The sequence below is a fragment of the Primulina eburnea genome, chromosome 11, assembly GCF_022965805.1.
Source record: "Primulina eburnea isolate SZY01 chromosome 11, ASM2296580v1, whole genome shotgun sequence".
Classification (NCBI taxonomy): domain Eukaryota; kingdom Viridiplantae; phylum Streptophyta; class Magnoliopsida; order Lamiales; family Gesneriaceae; genus Primulina; species Primulina eburnea.
The window spans coordinates 4714806-4735400 of NC_133111.1; the positions used below are offsets into that span (position 1 = coordinate 4714806).

The 20595-nt window shown below is 33.8% G+C and overlaps 3 protein-coding genes across 4 annotated transcripts; 2 read left to right on the forward strand and 1 right to left on the reverse strand.

The window, feature by feature from the left end:
- Positions 1-951: 951 nt before the first annotated feature.
- On the forward strand, positions 952-3897 carry LOC140804742 (high mobility group B protein 14-like). Of its 2 annotated transcripts, none has more exons than XM_073160849.1 (6): positions 952-1185; positions 1274-1414; positions 2617-2674; positions 2801-2845; positions 3473-3553; positions 3645-3897. In XM_073160849.1, exons 1-6 carry the CDS (start codon positions 1103-1105, stop codon positions 3708-3710), a joined length of 474 nt encoding a protein of 157 aa, XP_073016950.1. In that variant the 5' UTR covers positions 952-1102; the 3' UTR covers positions 3711-3897. The 2 variants fall into 2 exon arrangements, with proteins under 2 accessions (XP_073016950.1, XP_073016951.1); XM_073160850.1 differs by having other exon boundaries at positions 954-1185; positions 3660-3897.
- A 1390-nt stretch (positions 3898-5287) lies between these two features.
- Positions 5288-14638, forward strand: LOC140804740 (cation/H(+) antiporter 15-like). The gene is made up of 3 exons (XM_073160848.1): positions 5288-5637; positions 5965-6942; positions 13220-14638. Exons 1-3 carry the CDS (start codon positions 5416-5418, stop codon positions 14501-14503), a joined length of 2484 nt encoding a protein of 827 aa, XP_073016949.1. The 5' UTR covers positions 5288-5415; the 3' UTR covers positions 14504-14638.
- Positions 14639-17989: 3351 nt separating this feature from the next.
- LOC140804642 (chlorophyll a-b binding protein 21, chloroplastic-like) lies at positions 17990-18955 on the reverse strand. Its single transcript, XM_073160717.1, has one exon. It carries the CDS (start codon positions 18904-18906, stop codon positions 18112-18114), a length of 795 nt encoding a protein of 264 aa, XP_073016818.1. The 5' UTR covers positions 18907-18955; the 3' UTR covers positions 17990-18111.
- Between the last annotated feature and the right edge of the window lie 1640 nt (positions 18956-20595).

The window sequence follows — 20595 nt, forward strand, 5'->3', positions numbered from 1 at the left end:
ATTCACTCAATACATGACACACACACACACACACACACACACACATATATATATATATATATATATGTATGTATGTGTATGTGTATATGTATATTTGTTTTGAAAGTTTTGATATTGCGAAGTTAATCAAAATTAAATGACTCGGAAATTTAATAAGATAATATTTTATGATTCTAAAATATTAAAATTTGTTTTGAAAGTTTTGATATTGCGAAGTTAATAAAAAATTAAATGATAGAAGTTAATCAAAAATTAAATGATACAAGATTCAATAAGATAATATTTTTTATGATTATAAAATATTAAAATTTAAGCATATTCTACAAAATTATGTATGTATTAAAGTTAAATATATTAAATGATAATTTTAGAATTAAGAAAAAAATTTCACCAAATGTGATTACTATGCAAACCCTCTTTCTTTATAAATAGTATATATTGTGAAACATAATGTTTCACACAATCATTTATTGTTTTGTTAAATGTAATTCGATTTGTTTTACTCAATCGTATGTATATGAGTTTTAGTGATTGATTTTATTAAAATGTGTTTGACAATTATACAATTAACATGTGGCTTAATGGATTAATTATAATTTTTCACATTTTTAAGATATGTGATTTGTTAAAGAGTAGATTGACATTACATATATGAGAGCACTATTTTTTCTTTAAAAAAATACATATATATTGAGACTTTTTAAAAAACACAAAAACTCTTGTAAGACGGTCTCATGAATCAATTTTGTGTGACAAATCTTCTATTTGGATAACTCATGAAAAATATTATTTTTTATGTAAAAAATGTTACTTTATATTATAAGAGTGAGTCTCATGTGAGACTGTCTCATGATAATTCTGACATTTATAAAATGAACTTATTTAAAAATCTTAAATTTTTTTTGACAAATAAATTCTTATAATTTGTAGAAGCCGCTGACAACGGCGCTTGTGCCTGTAAGGATGCCTAAATCGCTCAAAGGCGAATTCGTTTTCAACCACACGCTTTCATATTATTCAGCCTCCTCTCACAGAGTCAGCAAGAGTCACCGCAAACACCACGCCGCCGTATCCAGCCGGTGGCCGTTGGCAAATCTCCGGAATGTCGAATGGAAGAAAAATTCATTCCAGTGATTCATCTTCAGCTTCTCTTTCTACCAAAATCACCTCAAGCCGAAACCACGGGTGGAAAATCTCGATAGCTTATTTCAAGGCGTTCCATTTTTCGAATTAACTAGTGTTCGTGAAATTTCTTAATGTTTTTTAATCACAGGGGAACGGCACTGGCCGTGAAATCATTGAAGAATACGAAAAAGTCCTCGAGAAAAGCCAATTGGACGAAGTCTAAGATAAAGGCGGCGAAGTTTGAAGATATGAAGCCCAAGAAACCGCCAACAGCTTTCTTCTACTTCTTGTATGATTTTTTTTTGTGTGTGAGTATCCTGTATATATGGCTATAACGTGCATTTATTCATACGTTAGGTCAGGTTTATCTAGGTACTGGATTGATTGAATTAAACAGTAATTTCCGTTGTTGGGTCACATATTTTCCTCTAGTTTGTATGGCCAAAGTATACTAGGGGCAGCTTAGGCATTTCTGTTGAGAAATATTGGGTAGAAATGTATAATAGTTTGTGTTTCTTGAAGAATATTATTCGTTGTCTCTTTTTCCCTTTCATTTCTGACGAGAAAGGGGATAAAAAAGAGAAAAGAAAGCGTGAATGGCTGCAAATTGGCCTTGGCCATTGTTGAGCTTCAAATAAACACTGTCATTCACTTCATGTTCTGCATGAAAGCTTGTGGCTATGTTTGCTTTTGTTTTCAAACAACGGTTTTTTTACATCATAAAAACAAAAATGAAAGTATTATCTTGTTTTCATTTCATTTTCTAAAAGCATATTTCCAAATCTCCTAACTAATCATTGTTTTAATTCAATTTTTGATCTCTCTTAGAAGTATGTATATGATGATATTGCGTTACAAAGCAATATCTTTTGCGATATTTAATTACACAAATAATGTTAAAAAATCTGCACTAATTTGATAGCTACAGTGAATTTTTTTAAAGAAACACTGAAAGCAATAATTTTTTTTATTCCTTTTCTGAGAGCAAACCTCAGGAAACTCATAGTGAATGTTAGCAGATATACTTTCGTCATCCTGCCTTTGCTTATGATGTGAAATAGTAGAGGAATTCAGATTTTTTGTCCACCTGATATGCATGAAATAAGCTTATTCTCCGGATATGCGTGAATTAAGCTGGAAATTTCCATGCAGGAATAAATTTCTAATATAGGTGTCGACAAAAAGTTTGCTGTCTATAAAAGAATGCTACCAGAACTGTCCATATTCATTTTATTTTTGTGAGCTCAAATTTAATAACAAAGTAGGTTATGGAAGCATAAGCTACATCAGGTGTTAAGTTTTGGTTCTGCCCTTATAGATTCAAGTCTTTACCCAGTTTTATGGTTCCCATTTGTTTTATTTTATTTTATTTTGGTGAATTTCGTCATTATAATTTATGGTAGTTGTAATAGTCTGTATTTGATTCATTGTAATTCAATGTCGAAGATCCATGTTTCTTTTTTTGTGTTAACATGAGTATAATTTTTCCAGGGAAGATTTTCGTAAGGAATATCAGGAGCATAATCCAGACGTCAAGTCAATGCGAGATGTATGAGAGTGGAAACTTGATTTAACCAAATACTTTACTTATTTTTTTAATTAAAGTTTAGGTCATAGATTATATTGCTTTATTCTTTTGACGTTCATATAATTTTGCATCTAATTTTTGCTTTAGATTGGGAAGGCGTGTGGACAAAAGTGGAAAACAATGACGTACGAGGTATTTTTCATCCTTTCTCTTATATTTGGATACATTTTTTTCTTCTAATAACATTTTATGGAAAATGCCTATGGCATTCTGTTCTTGTAATATTTATCTTAATAAAAGCAAAAATTTCTTTCTTTCTTCTTCCCTTTTTTTGATTAATCTTCTGATGCTTTAGTAGTGTGAGGATGAAGAGAGGCTTGTGTTTAATTTCTTAGGCATCTTTAATTGTGCAAATATGATCGTTATAGTTCAAACTCGGGAAATATTGCTCATGATCATGATCATGCTTTTTTTTTTAAAATTATTGTACATGCTTTATGTTGAGTTTAATGCCTTAGAAATTGCCAGAAATGATGTTATATCTCGATTTCCATCATCAATACTTAAAAGGTCAAAGTGTTGAATGGTGCTTGCTTGTGTTCTGTATTTCCTTGTTGGACACTGTCCTGTGTAACCATGTTATTGATGGTTTTAACTTTTGAATTTTTAATCCTTTAGATGTTAAGGGTTTCAAGAATATGAACTGGTTGATTTGTGGTAACAACCAATTCTGGAATCGAATCCTTTTTTAACATGCAACCTGAGAATAATACGATGAGTACAAAAAACAATAACTGATTTACGCCGTGCTTATTGTAGGGAAAGGTGCATTATTATGATGTTGCTACCAAGAAACGGGCCGAATTTGATAGAGCTATGGCAGACTTTGTTAAAAGAAAGGTAAATTTTAAGCCTCTAGATATGTTTTCATGCTAAATGGTACACAACGCTTGGACTATATCTATCATACTTGTGATTTTATCCTCTCAAGAAAAACAATCTGCAGGAAAGTGGGAAGTTTGAAGAGGACGATGATGACTCAGAGTTTGGTGGGTGACTATTTAGGCATTATTCACTACAAAGCTGCCTCAAATGATGTATATTCTTTGCAATTGGTGGTTCAGACAGTCTCTAACTCTGTATATGTATTGCCCGACTCATGTACATTACTGCACGATATGTTAGATGTATTAACTAATTAATCTTGTGGGTTATTGGATTCTTATGTTTCAACGTTCTTTGTCTCTTTAGCGATGCTCTTTGTTTTCTGTAGTTTTGTGTCCAAAGTTCAGAAACTATGTTAGGGAAGCAAGCAGGTGTTGTGTGCTTTTGAATATTTATTTTTCCCCTGTTGAAATAAAATCCCAAAAGGTTCGATAATTTAACATTTATGGTGGAAAATAGTCCAAAATCATGCATGAAGAATATATGTTTCTAAACATAAATCAAATATCAGAAAATGTAATAAAACCCATAATTGTGGTGACGACAATTTGCGGAGTATAGGGTATCCAAAAGTTGATTCATCTTGAGTATCTAACTCGGTGAAGGAAAATTTGAGGAAAGAGCCATTATATCGTCCAGGTACAATGATGAAAGATATACGAAGAGAGTATAAAGTGAATCTTAAATATCACAAAGCTTGAACGAGCAAAAAATGACAATGCATGATATTCATGGAACTGAGAATATGAATAGGTCATATGATAAGTTGTGATAATATCGTCACACTATTAAAGAAACAAATCTTGGAAACTATGCAAAATGTGAGATCGATCCAATGAATAATCGATTCACGACTTTTCATTTGTTTTCACACATACTTTGTTGGTCTTGTTCGTGGTTGTTGTTCATTAATATTTTTGGATGAGACTCACATTAAGTACAACTACAAAAGAAGTCTTTTTTAGTTGTTGTGACCAATAATACAAATGATGATATTGTCACATTGACATCTCCAGTTGTGGATGCATAAAATAATTGCAACTGAGAATGATTTTGTTATCGATTAAAATATGTTATAACTTCATAACGCGTATCCAAATTATGACCATGATGCACCAAAGGAGATAATCATAATTGGTGATGGAGTAAGAATTAATTAATCTCTATTAACCTGTGAAGATATGGAGTTGAGACTCTAATTAGGAATTTCTGAAGACCATGTACATTTAATTACCTGAAAATAAGCTTTGACAGCGACACTTACGGTGACTGATTCATAATAAATGTTTGTGATGACGGATTTTTCCACAATTTACCCAAAGACCAAATGGTTTCATATAATTTATTTAAGGATTCGATAGGTTTAGAACAAATCTAACAAAAGAGAGAACAGAATATCCACATATACTGATATACTACTCTTTCATTCTTTCTCTAATCTCACCGGCTGTGCATGTGAGACGACACCCAATGAGGAACGGATAAGAACAATTTTTCTTTTTGAAGATTTTATGGAATCAAATTAAAGGCCAATATTTACGTAATAATTAAGCATGCATATAACATGAAATAAGCAAACCCACAATTCCCTCTCCTCTACTTTCGGGAAACCATCCAATTAATTAAACTCGTACAAGAATACATATTTTATATTTGTTTTAATTAATCATCATGTGTGCATTCCGGCCTTAAATTTACCATACAATATTTTGCCATTCCAAAAGCCAAGGGTGGTTGCCGCTTGGCTTGAAGGAGGAAGCTGAAGGGAGGCCACCACGGCACATGAGGGCGGAGCAAAACCACATTAGCTGCCGGAAATGGCGTATACCGGATTCCTGAATGTTGGTTCGCTCAACCAAAGCATTCTGTGTCATGCACAAAGTATATACCGGTTTAATGGCGTTTGGGAAGGGCCTGATCCTTCAACTCCCCTCATTTCTCTCTTCCTCATTCAACTCACCGTGGCTATTGGCGTCAACCAGTTTCTTCATTTCGCGTTGAAACCCTTTAATCAACCTCCCTTTGTTGCTGATATTCTTGTGAGTACTAATTATATATATTTCTTCAATCATTAATGGTTGCTTTGTTGTAATATGGCATTATCATCATAATGTTAAGGTCAGATTCAAGAATTTTAGTTTTCCTTTTCTTTTAAACTGAAAGTATTTTTTTTGTTGTGGCAACAATTTCGATTCGAAATTGAATCGTGTGAAAGATTTATCGATAATCTATATATATTTGTACACGCTTCAAACACATGCAAGATTTGAACAATATAATTAATAAATATTGAATTGTGTTGCCCGAGTGGAAATAGATCTGCCATACTAACTGGTGAAACAATGAATTATATACTTGTACAACAGGGAGGCATACTTGTGGGACCTTCAGCATTTGGGAGGATTAATGGAATAAAAAATCTGGTATTCCCGTTCTACTCTTTGAAAGTGTTAGAGCCAATGGCACATTTATCCGTCATGTACTATGCATTTCTAGTGGGATTGAAAATGGATGTACGAGCGATTCTGCGTATTGGGCCAAAAGCCATGAAAATAGCTTTATCTGGTACCTTCATCCCTTTTTTTCTAGGTTGCGGATTATTTTTCTGTACAAATTACCCTAGTCAAGACTCAAGGGGGAGCCTTTTCGTGGGTGCTGCCCTTTCTGTTACTGGATTTTCGGTGCTTGCAAAGATTCTTGACCAGCAACAGATTCTTCACACTGAGATCGGCAAATCAGCAATGTCTTCGGCTCTGATAAATGATTTGTGTTCGTGGGGTTTTATTGCACTGGCTTTCGTAGTGTCAAGTGAATCTTCAGGCATACATTACTCTTTGATATGTACCTCGGCTTTCATATTGCTCTGTGTCTACTACGTGCGACCGGCACTAAGATGGATCATTCGAAAAATGCCAGAAGGACAGGGGTACAGTGAGTTCTACATATGCTCGATTCTTACCGGAGTCGCTCTTTGTGGAGCCTTAACAGATGCTTGTGGCACCCACCCAATGATCGGTGCATTCACTTTTGGGCTTGTGATACCGAATGATGTTCTTGAAGCTGCATTGGTGGATAAACTTGAGGACTTCGTGCTTGGGATTCTGATGCCGGTGATCTATCTGGTTTGTGGGATTAGGACCAATATCGATTTCATTTCTGCAGGGACTCAATGGTATTCGGTGGGGTTGGTTTTTATCTTTGCCTGCAGTCTGAAGATCATTAGCGCTGTTTTTGTGTCACTCTTGTGTGAATTTCCACTCAAGGAGGCAGTGGGAATTGGAATGCTCACCAATACTAAGAGCATCATGGCAATGATAATTCTTGAAGCAGGCCAGATACAGAATGTAAGCCCCCTACCGTCTTTTCACACACACACACACACACACATATATATATATATATATATATATATATATATATATATATATACAGGCCAGATACAGAATGTAAGCCCCCTACCGTCTTTTCACACACACACACACACACACACACACACATATATATATATATATATATATATATATATATATATATATGCACATGGAGCAAAGAAATTATGGTACAAGTTATAAAGTTCCCCATGATATACTTATGTTTTGCGTTTGATCTCTACTCTTGGCTCATGGTATGCCATTATTCTCATTGAAAAATCCAACTACATACTAATATGAGAGTGCATAAAGAGACACTAGGCTCGCCAAAGAGTAGGTAATTGGTGCACTGTCGTTGAGCCACATAACTTAAGTCTTAAATTCCTACTCTTTAAGTAAAAAGAGTATGATAGTGAATATTATCGAATCCACATGGAACATGAGATTTATTTTGAGGAAAGACAATTAAAAGGAGGGTCTGTTTGATTAGAAATAAATAAAATACTACAACTAATTTAGCATTAAAAAAGAAATAGACGATCAAGAGGAATAATTTATGAAAAATGTTAAATTTAATATTACCAAGTTCTGATTCGAGGAGGTTCTACTACTCAATTGAATAATTGTTCATTGGCTAACATATTATTTATTCATGTAGTTACAAGTAATTAACCTTAGAATTGTAGGGATAACCGCTAAAATCTTTGTGTTTTCCTAATTTAATTAACCAAACCAAACATTCATTCTAAACGTATCAATAATCAATTGGACACGATTGCGTTTCATATTGATTAAACCTAAAATCTAACAATCGAGATAGCTGCAATTGATAAATTTAGTTTCGTTAATTTATTTAGAGTAAATATATTATGATAGCATAACACACATAATTTATCGCTACTTAGGTACCTATCGTTTGTGACCACTGAATTTATGGATATCAGTAGAAACTTACATGTCAAATTAAATTGTCAGATTAACCGATATACAACGTTCATAGAATTAAATATAAATCAACAAAATACTTGAATAAAACAAAAATATTAAATTAAAGCGCAAAAAGCCTCACATTGACAAAATTGAAATAGTAGAAATATCTCTTGAATCAGAAATAAAAACTTAGCTTAGAGTTGTTGAGAAGAGATGAAAAATTATACGCCTCCTTGTGTTTCACGTTGAAGAGAGAAGATAAAGGAGAGAGTGAAATTCTATCTATTTTTTGTGTGCCTCCTTCTCTTCTTCATGTATAGATGATTAATTGTGCCAAAAGGAAAAGCCCATTGACCAAAAGAAAATTTAATGTAAAAAATATATCAAAAAAAAAAAAAGACTATAGAGTTTTTATGGAATAAAACTCTATCTAGTATTTTTTTTTTATCTAAAAAACTTCTCTCTCCAAGAATTATTTTAAGTCAAATACCATAATTATGACTCTACATTTTGACATGATCTTCACAAATTTCGAGGTTCACTCCTTGAAATTCTGTCATTTTCAGTTTCACATACAACAAAAGAACAGTCACAAGACGTGATTATGTCTTATTCCAAGACTTTTTCTGTTTTTTGACTTTTTTCACAACTTTATCTTAACAACTTAAAATGTGATAAAAATCACATCTTTAGCTCAAATTTGCTCCAAGACCATAAAATTTCCTTCTACAACAAAATAACACCAAAGTGTATCAATTAAGCATGTCGAAAGTGAAAACAATGGAAAATAAGATAACAAAAATAAAAACTATTATGAGCATATCAAAATCTTCCACACCTAAACCTTGCATGCCCTCAAGCATAAAATAGTTCAATTCATTATCTCACTTCTTTATACTCTTTTTGCTTCCTTTGCTTGTCCATAAAATTTTTTATGCAACAAAACAATTTGATTATTGATCATCTAACAAACCAACATCATGACAATCGCTTCCAACAGAATGTATAGAGATTAAAATGCATGAGGTCCAATCACTCCTCACAAGATTCGCTCGTTTCACTCACAAGTGTCTGGATATGTATCAAAGAAACTCTCATGTCAAAATACTGAAGATTTTTATCATAAGTTTGCAAATATATCATATCCTTCCATCAAATGAATGAGTTAAAATGCACAAACAAGAGCTGTAAATGTGTTGTAGCGTGGCTAGAGATACAATAGGAAAAAAGGTAACCACGTGTTTATGGAACTGAGAAATCATACATATTTTTTACAAAAACAATTGCATCCAGGTAACAACAGCCTCTCCAATCTCATTATAACTTCAAAGAATGCAATACTACCAATTTTTTTGTTTTTTCTCACTTTTTTTTTTGTTTTTCGTTTTCTTTCTCTTTTTTTTTTTCTTTTTTTCGATGCATATTATGTTCTTGAAATAATGAATTTGATCTTGAATCAATCAACCTCAACAATTTGCACTTTCTTGGCTCAAAGTGATGATGAATACAAAATTTTTACATGATTCTCAAATTCAAGGTTCAAAAAGAGTAATAATCAACAAAGGTGATTTATCATGGCTTCTAATGTTGTTATTTTCCAAAGAAAAGGCCCATGCTCGAATTGGCTCACTAGGGGTCTATGGATCGAGCAGACTCAAAGATCGACACTGATGATGCGAAAGAAAATGGTTGAACCTAATACTCTTATTATTTTTTTACGCCTCTAATCCACCACAAGATGTTATCAAAGACATGTATAACAATGCAAATTCTAGAAAAATCAACAATGCATGACCAACACACAATAAAAGATGGATCATTATATAATGATTGCTAATAGGTTCTAAACTCACCAAGAAAAAATGGTATGTGTGCTAAACCCCACACACTTGTCATTTCAACCCATCATCAAGAAAAATTACCTATAAATGCAATAGTAATAATGCAAAATCAGTTGAGACGCAAAGAAAACATCAATTTTTTTGGTGGACTCGCAGCAGATGCATTCACGATTCAAAAGAGAAATGTAACAAATAAATATTAGATGAACCTAAAACCCCACAAAAAATTGAAGACTAAAATTCATGCTATACACCCCTCCCACACCTATATCTGACATTGTACTCAATGACTCTAAAAGAAAATTTTCAACTGAAACCGTAAAAACACAAGGAAATTAGGTAACTCCCCTGAAAATGTTGAGCATCGTAGAAAAACTGTCCACTAGTGCTGCAGTGATGACAATGCGATGTGAGGGTGGTGGGAAAGGTGATGTGCAGATAATATCATTGTGGGTTTGTGGTGTTGTGCTGTGGATTGCGTTGGTGGTCGTTGTTTGCTGCCTGGGCCTTGTTTCAATTTCAAAATATGTTTTCTTTCAAGGCGTGTCCTCGTCCTAATCGAAATTATCTTCTGCACAGAGCATGCCAAAAAATATATCTAATCCCAAAAAGAAAAAAATTAAAATGGAACAAAATTAAAATAAAAGAAAACAAGAAAAAATTTGGGTTGTCTCCCAAAAGTGTTTGATTTTATTCTTAAGCTTGATCCTCAAAAGCATTTATCAAAGAGCAACTGACGCCCAAAGTAAGCGTCATATAACACCACATATGGGTCTTGGTTCCATGTACCCTCAAGTTTGGCTTGATATATACAATGTAAGCCTGTCTCTTCAACGAAACGTGACTTTAAATAATGGACGTAGGATGAGAATATCATTATTGGCTCTCAAAAAACAAAATCTATTAATGTCGGCAATGAAGAAAAACAAGGATCTCATAGATATGTGTGATAATTCTATTGATGAGCTCAAATCGCTAGTTTCGGGAGCTTGTTCATCTATCAACTTCATTTGTGATTCATCTTCGTATGATATTTCTTCCAAAATTTCTTCAGACTGAGACTCAATAGCTTCCTCATTCAATGCCACACACTTGTTTATCATATCATTCAATCGACTTATCATTAAATCAAGACTATATCTCTCATCTTTTTATACTAGAAAGGTCATTCTGTAAAAACTGGATTGCTAATTTCTAGAAGGTATTGGTGGCTCCAACTCTGTAGCGAATGATCCCAATACCGATGATAGTCAAAATCGGCCATATCATCCAGCAAATGTATCACACCGTCTTCATCTTGACTAAGTAGTGGACTACCCAGTTGTCAGTGCCTCATTAAATACCCATATTCGTGTAACTGCATTCAAACTTCTAAGGAAAAGTCGAATAAGAATATAGTTACAAAAATCATGATTCTTGAATATTCTTGCTAAATTATTAAATCTCTCCCATGTTGCGTAGAATGACTCTCCATTTTGTTGGGAAAAACTTGTGAATACTTGTTGATGAAACATTTTAAAATATTTACAAAAAAAAATCTTTAATTCTTCTTCTCTTGATTTATCACCTGTAAGAGAAGAATAAAGCATAAAAAGAAAATAAAAATAACAAAACTCAAAAAAAAAAAAACTAACCTTGAACCGTTCCCCGGCAACAACGCCAAAATTTGGTGTGCTGTCGTTGAGCCACCAAACTTAAATTGTTATTCTTAAAGTAAAATGTCTGTAATAGTGAGTATGGTCGATTTCACAGGGGACAATAGATTTATTTCTTTGGAGGAAAGACAATTAAAGAGGGCTTGTTTTCTTATAAATAAATAAAATACTAAAACTAATTTAGTATGCAAGAAAAAATAAAGATCGAGATGAATAATTAATGAAATGTAAAATTTAATATCACAAAGTTCTGATTCGAGAAGGTTCCACTATTCAATTATATCATTGTTCATCGGCTAACATATTACTTTTCATGTATGACAAGTAATTAACCTTAGAATTATTAGGATATCCGCTAAAATCCTTCTATTTTCCTAATTTAATTGACCAAACATAATATCTAGTCAAAACTTATCAATAATCAACTAAGCATGATAGCGTTTCATATTGATTAAAAATAGAATTTTCGTTTTGTTAAAACAATTAATCTTAAAATCTAACAATCGAGATAGCTGCAATTGATAAATTTAGTTTCGTCTATTTATTTAGAATAAATATTTTATAATAGCACAACACACATAATCTATAGCTACTTAGGTACCAATCGTTTATGATCACTAAATTAATAGATAACAATAGAAAATTATGTGTTAAATTAAATTGTCAGATTAGTCAACATACAACTTTCATAGAATTAAATATAAATCAACAATTACTTGAACAAAACAAGAATTTTAAGTTAAAGCACAAAAAGCCTCATAGTGACAAAATTGAAATAGTAGAAATATCACTTGAATCATAAATAAAAACTTAGCTAGAGTTGTTGAGAAGAGATGAAAAATTCATACGACTCCTTGTGTTTCACGTTGAAGAGAGAAGAGGAAGAAGCGAGTGAAAATCTATATATTTGTGTGTCTCCTTCTATTCTTCACGTATAGATGATTAGTTGAGCCACAGGGAAAAGACTATTAACAAAAAGAAAACATGATGTAGAAAATATCTCAAAAAAAGAATATAATAATTAGGACTCTAAATTTCAGCATAATCTTCACAAATTTCGTGGTTCTTTCATTGAATTCTGTCAGCTTCAGTTTCACATACATGATAAGAACAGTCACTAGATGTGATCACGTTTTGTTCCAAGACTTCTTCTGTTTTTTTATATTTTTTTTCACAACTTATTCTTGGCAACTTCAAAATGTGATAAAAATCACATTTTTAGCTCAAATTTGCTCAAATATCATAAAAGTTTCTTCATATAACAAAATAACACCAGAGTATGTCAATTAAACATATCAGAAGTGAAAATAGTATGAAATATGATAACAAAAATACATACTATTATAAAAAAAAAGGGTGAACCCACCCCCGAGGGCCCCACACAGAGCCGCCTCAAGCCCCGGCGTGAAGGGAGGTAAATCAGGATTATGCACTGACAGCAGGTATCCAGAGGAGAGGTTGACTGGAGCAATTCATCATAAAGGGGGAGCCGAGACTCGAACCCTTGCCAACATGGATTAACAGTCCTTCACTCCAGGCCCACACGACCTATGTCCTTGGGGGCAAATACAAACTATTATAAGCTTATACTTAACGTTGTCAATCCAATCAACTCTTCGAGAAACTGTAGATTGAGTTATAAAGTAAGAGTTTCTCCCACTATATAGGATAATTTCCTGGGTTAGGCCACCTCTCTTAAACTTGTGGATGGTGGTAAGATTTTAGATGACCGCCAACGTAACAGATATACATGTATCATTGTATGTGTGAAATACACTTTATCAACAGTCAGTTCTAATGATAGTGGTTTTGTCTCTTGACCAGGTTCTGGGTACTAACACGTACTCACTAATGGTGATGGCGGTCCTGGTGATGACAATGGCAGTCACACCGTTGGCAACCTCGTTCCGGCCCACCGAAAACGTCACACCCTACAGACGAAGAACAATACAGAAGGCCAAATCAGACGAAGAGCTGATAATGCTAACCTGTATACATAACACGCGGAATGTCCTTTCCCTCATCCACTTCCTCAGGACATCAAACCCCACAAAAACATCTCCCATTAACGTTTCTGCCCTCCAGCTAGTCGAGCTTGTGGGGCGCGCCTCTGCCATGCTACTGGTTCACAACTCACGCAAGGCTGGTCCGAGAAATCCCAGCCACATTGAAGCACAAGCTGATCATATCGTCAACGCTTTTGACAACTTCGAACTACGGTCAGAGGGCGTGACCACCCAAGTGCTCACCGCTAGATGCGCTTATGCTACCATGGATGAAGATATTTGCAACATAGCCAAGGACAAACGTGCGGCTTTCATTGTCATCCCCTTCCACAAGCAGCAGACGATGAATGGTGAAATGGAGGATATAAATCCTTCCATTAGAGGCGTCAATGAAGGCGTGCTGGATAATGCACCTTGCTCGGTTGGCGTACTCATCGAAAGGGGAGTTTCCGAGTCGAGCGATCATGCCCGAAACATTGCTGTACTGTACTTTGGCGGGCCAGATGACAGGGAGGCTTTGGCCTATTCGTGGAGGATGGTTGAAGGATCCGATGCAAAACTGACGGTGATGAGATTCATTCCGAGCGCAGATGCTGAGAAATTGGAGCATGTGGAACCAGCCAACGATGGCCACGTAACTTTACACATTGACATCGAAAGAGAGAAGCTGTTAGATGAAGATTACTTGGGAAAATTCAAAACAGCAACTACAAACAACAATTCGATAAGCTACTGCGAGTTGGTGTTGAACGACGAAGAAGAAACCATTAAAGCCATTAAATCAATGGATGAAAACAAATACGACCTTTACATGGTGGGTAGAGGGAGAGTCATGACATCTCCACTTACTGCAGGGCTGACTGACTGGTGTGACTGCCCGGAGCTTGGCCCGATAGGGGACCTGCTGGTTACATCAGAGTTCGAGTCAACATTTTCGGTGCTGGTGGTGCAGCAATATATTAAGAACAATATGATAAGGGAAGGATCGATGAGGTCCGTTAGCTCGATGAACTATGGCGATGAAATGGCGATGGGGTCATCATTGGTGGACAGCGAAGGATTCGGAACTTTTTCGACGTTTAACAGGGATCATGATGATTGAATCATCTGTTATGAGAAAAACCACTGAAAATTTTAAACCAGTAAACACAAAACGGCTACACATTTTCTTGAAAAAAGGGAGCTCGCCAAGAAATCTCAATCAACTACCTGGTTCAAGATGATTGAATGCAGAAGTGATCACGTCTTGGGGCCTAAGAATCAGCTCTGCAATTTTCTTGTACGGTTTCATCTTGGGAGTTCTCTAGAAAAATAGTGGATTCTTGACTAAATTATTAAGCTATGGATTCATGTTTTCTCCAAATGCGTGTCTTTTTCTGCTTACTTTTTTTTTGTGCCAGTCCCTTTTCTAGTCGCATTTCAATTAAATACAAGTTGGCAAGCCTTTTTAAAAAAGTGAGAAGCTATCGAAGCAAGAGTTCATATATAAATGAAGTACCGATAATTTTTCAGGGAAAAATTTATATCGTTTAAAAAACAACATAAATTTGTAATTAATATTTTATTTTATTAAAAACTATTAATTAATCACTTAATTAAAAATGTGGTCGAACGGTATTACCTTTCAGTTTCTTGTATTTTAACCTTTTTTTTTAAAAAAAGAAATCTCTTTCAAAAATCAAAACTAACATACAATTATTTTTATGAGATGATTGAATGAGATTTTTGGCTACAGGATAGTATACTAATCCTCTAGAGATCGTGGTTATCTTATATTTTTATTATGTAATATATGTTGAGTAGGTCTCTTATGAGACGATCTCATGAATATTTATCTGTGAGACGGGTCAACCCTATCAATATTCACAATAAAAAGTAATATTCTTAATATAAAAGTAATATTTTTTCATGGATGACCTAAATAAGATAACTGTCTCACAAAATATGACTCGTGAGACCGTCTCACACAAGTTTTTGTCATATATGTTTATTTATATTGTTTTTAAGTTTGACCAAACTGTGGAATGCTTAATTTTGGTAACTAGGTCAAACAATTTAATGTCATATAAGAAAGAGCCCTAAAAAGACAGAAGGAACATACAAACAAAGAATCAATATTTTTATAATCGGACCGGTGATCGAATCGGTCTGTCTTAAAATATTGATTCAATTGGTCGGACCGGAACACTGTTATATCTTATAAACTAATAATATAATATAATAAATTATATATTTTAAATTTTAAACATCTTAAATATGTATATATATAATAAAAAATATATTTTTCAATGTTTAAAAAATGAAATACACTCTAATAATATGAAAATAATATTTTTAAAAAAGTTTTAAATCCAAATAATCATATATATAACAAAAATTTCGAACTAATCCAACCGATTTTTGATTGGTTTGATTGGTTCCATATTTTCCGACCGGTAGTTGTCTGATTTGTCCAAAAAGACTTCATAATTACGAAGCATATATCTCTCGGAAGAAGATAGATGCCAGGGGTTGAAGACTCGGAAAGGAGGATTTCGAGTTTTACAAAAACACGTGTCTAAATTGTTGAGATTTTTTCACTTCTTATTGTGTTTTGTTTATGAATTTAAACACAGGTTTTTCTTTTGTTTTGAGTTTATGGAGCAAACTTTCGTAGACTATGGTTACAATAAGGCCGACATAAGTTATATTTTATGTTTTGAGTTTGGTTTGGTTCGAGTTTATTATTTATTTTAATTCTGATTGATGTTGTTTATCATGTGCATTTAATCTGACCAATTAAATCGCATGATTTGCATGCTAATCTAAAACCACAAGACGAAAGATTAATATTTGTTTCTCTAAATCAATCAATGTATAGTGAAATTGACTAAGAATATATTTGATTTTTATATGCGACTTTAAGTTAAAAAACTGAAATTTAATAGCGACTTAATGCAGTTAAATATGATTAAATTCAATTTAGATTTATTGAACTGTTATATTTAATTAGATTTATTAACTGAAGAATTGTTTAATAAATAATCTAAGTAGTTCGTCGTTTATTGAATTTGAATTTGACACGCATGATATAATGTGGCTTGGTACCACTGTGTGCCTTAATTCTTTTAAGAATTTGAATTTTCCCTCAAACCAATTTTTCGTTGTTAGATTTTTTTTTCGTGCATTAGTTAAATTGTTTTAAGTTTTTTATATTTAATTTAGTTTAAATAAATCAATATCATCTCACTTGAATTTGATTAACTTAAATTAAGAAAATAATTCATGTTCTAGTATTTAAATATATATTGATCCATGTGAGATCAATATTTATACTTACATTTAATTGATATAGTTCGTTTGCTGGATTTATTCTTGAAAAGAATAATTTATTCCTTGATTAGACTTTCATTTTTTTAATAATATTGTGCTTACAAATAAAGATTTTTCTCTTTCTAGACTATAGATATCTACGATAAGATCTATACTAAGTCTAAATATGATATTCTTATTTAAAAGAGTTTAATTCTTAAGGAATACTTTTTTTTCTCCATATTTTGTAGGTTACTATTCAAAGAAAAAGATATAAGGCAAATAAATATTATAAATAGGAGTGAATAGATGTTGCGACTAATTGATGAATACAAACGTTGCACGAGAGTTGGTGATTTACTTCGAGGAGATCACATGTTCAAGCCAAGACGTATTATTGTGTTTCTATGGAGTGTTGAAGACAAGTAGATACAATTCTAATCGCATTACTATTATAACGTTGTTCATCAAAAAGAATTTCATATTCACAAAAGTTTCATTCGTTGTTATTTGGTAATTTTTGTGATAAGAGTTTCAGATGCACTTTGCTCTCCTGTTTTTTGAAGAGAGATGTATTATTTTCTTTATTTACTAGTATTTCTTTTGTGTAAATTGACATTATTTTCTAATGAATCTTTTGTCGTGAAGAATCGCACAAATGTCATGATTAATTTTGTATTATTTTATTCATCAAGAGTAGTTGAATGTTAAATTATATTATTCTGCTGCATCTTATGTTAATGTGTTATAACACTGCACACACATTATATATTATTCAAATAATTATCTATTTATTTATTACTTTTATGTTTAACAACTCATTCAATTCCCAGCCGAAAATTTTGGTCACTTCCGACTCATAAGAATCCATAAAAATGTATTTGCTTAGATGATTGAACTCAAAGTTTACTTGTTTCCTCACTCATGGGTGAAGTTTCATTTGCTTTCCTACGATATGAAGAATAACTTGAGAGTTCTTGCCAATATTCCTCCTCTCTGCAGCTCTTTGGGTTAAAATCTTCACTTGTAGAAATAGCCCTCCCTTTTGGCATTATAGCAACGTTCAAAATCGAGGGCTGATTCAAACAAACCATTCACAAGATTAGTTTTTGCATAAAGTACTGCTATTCTAAATTTAACACATGTGTTGACGAGTATTGAACCAAGAGTTTCCCTTTTCTCGAAGCTGTAAGATTAAGCATTTAATAAGCTAGATGTATTATCTCTATTTCGATGATCTGATCGATCAGTTACGGTTTTAATAAGTTTAATTGTCAAAAAGAATAAGAAGACCCCATGAAACTCATTCGGATTCAAGATTCAATTACTCAAAGATAGCATAGCATCGTGTGTTCCAATAATTCACAAGTTTAGTTACAATCTTACGACCTTAAGTACAGAACAAATTAGCCGTCGACTTTACTTTCCAGGAGTAAAGTTTGTAGCATATGCCCAGGCATTGTTGTTAACTGGGTCTGCAAGGTGATCAGCGAGGTTCTCCAACGGACCTTTTCCAGTCACGATGGCTTGCACGAAGAATCCGAACATGGAAAACATGGCAAGTCTTCCATTCTTGAGTTCCTTCACCTTCAACTCAGCGAATGCCTCGGGGTCGTCAGCCAGACCCAATGGGTCGAAGCTGCCACCTGGGTATATTGGGTCGGTGACCTCGCCGAGTGGCCCGCCGGCAATACGGTAGCCCTCAACAGCCCCCATGAGAATAACCTGAGAGGCCCATATGGCCAAGATGCTCTGAGCATGGACCAAGCTTGGGTTGCCCAAGTAGTCAAGTCCACCTTCCTTGAAGATCTGAGATCCAGCCTTGAACCACACGGCCTCACCGAATTTAACACCATTGCGGGACAAGAGCTCTGGGAAGACGCAACCAAGGGCTCCAAGCATGGCCCATCTGCTGTGGATCACCTCCAGCTCCCGGTTCTTGGCGAAGGTTTCAGGGTCGGCCGAAAGTCCCGCGGTATCCCAACCGTAGTCACCGGGGAATTCACCCTTAAGGTAGCTCGGGGCCTCACCAGAGAATGGTCCCAAGTACTTAACGCGATCGGGGCCATACCATGGGCTGCCTGATGAAGCAGGCTTTGAAACAGTCTTCCTCATGGAAATCCTCCCAGTGCCCGTGATCTCGGAAGCAGATGGTGATTGGACCGCCTTTCCGGCCATGGCAGGGGAAGAGAGAGCCATCGTCGATGAGGCCATTGCTAGCTGTTGAAGGCTGGTTGCTGCTTATGATATCTAATTAAGGATATAGTGGTTGATTTGGTTGCGGGATCTCATAGGTACTTATACAAGCGGTTTCTACGTATTGTTTATCTTTGGAGATCAAATGCCGTATTGTGATTGGTTGGGGTTGATATTGAATGTCCATTTGGAAAATAGATTTTTTGGTGAATAAAAATCTCAAGATCAGTCCGTTTGTTCTTGCAAACCAATGGGAGTTTGCCAAGTGTGCAACTGGATACAAGAAAACATAATCGAGGAGGATACGTGGAGAATTAACATCCACATGCAAACGCAAGAGGCATCGATTGATTAAAGAGAAAAAGACGAGTCCACCAATATTAGTCCCATTTTGATGATAGCAATGTGGAAAATTCTAGACCTTGGAAAGAATTCGCTTAAATCCTGAGATCTCTCTGTCTGAAATCTTTCAAGCCAATCGGAGCATAGATATCTCAAGATAAGTTGACAACTTCTGATTTGCAAATAAAATTATACATTTCTCTGATGATTTTTCCATAAAATGGAACTTAAATCCTAAATTCGAAAATATGGAATCAAGAGCTCATATCATAAAAGGACTTTACTTTGGGTTTACTTTTGGGAGCTTAAACGACTTTTTGTGAAAACCAAAATGTAGTTTTGGAAACATAAATTATACCACAGATGTCAGATTAGGTTTAAATTTATTCGACAAAAATCATAATTTGCAATATATTTTATTTTGGTAAAAATACAACATAAAATAGATTATTTTGAGAATTCATGAAAATTAAAATTAGAGAAACAAAAACATCATGAAAAAAAAAAACCCAATTAACCAACCAATATAAAATACATATGATGTATTACACTAGTAGAATTTCCTTGATTTACTTCGCATTATCATCGAAGTCGTATCCAAGAAATTAGCGAAGTCTTTGGCCGGAATTAGATCGATGACGAAGTAAAACGTATTTTACATCGTCGATTTCGTAAAGTGCAAAAGTAATAGTTTATATATAATTGCATAGTTTAGATAGAATGACGAAGTAAATGTGTTATATAACTTCATAGGTTTTGTATTTTTGTGAAGTCATTGATGTGAACGACTTCGGTGTTATGGAACTTAATTAATGACGGTTTATTCAAAAATTGTCGCTATTTAGCGACGGTGTACCAAATACGATTGTTATTTAGCGACCGTGTACCAAATACCATCGCTAACTAACGACCCTTTAGATCAAAGCTGTCGCTAAATAGCGACAGTATTTATAAAACGGTCGCTAGTTAGCGACGATAACTCATAAAACTGTCACTAATTATATTATTATTTTTAAAAAATTATTTTTTAAATTTTATAATTGTTCCTACATATTTTTAAATAATATCCTCAACACATCTAAATATCATATGTTAAATTTGTAAATAATTTATAAAACAATTTAACCTTGCGATAAAATGAGCTAACAACAAAATTAAATTCATGATCATAAATTAAAAATTGAAGATAAAAAATATAATCTAAATTGAAATTAAAACCATCCGAGAGAAAAAAGAAAGGACGAAGATTGTGAAGAAAGCTGGTGAGGCGTGTATTTATAGGCAACGTGCGACGGAAATTTATAAGTCGTCGATATTAGCGACGGTTTAATAAATAGGTCTCTAATTACCGACGAGTTTTACAAC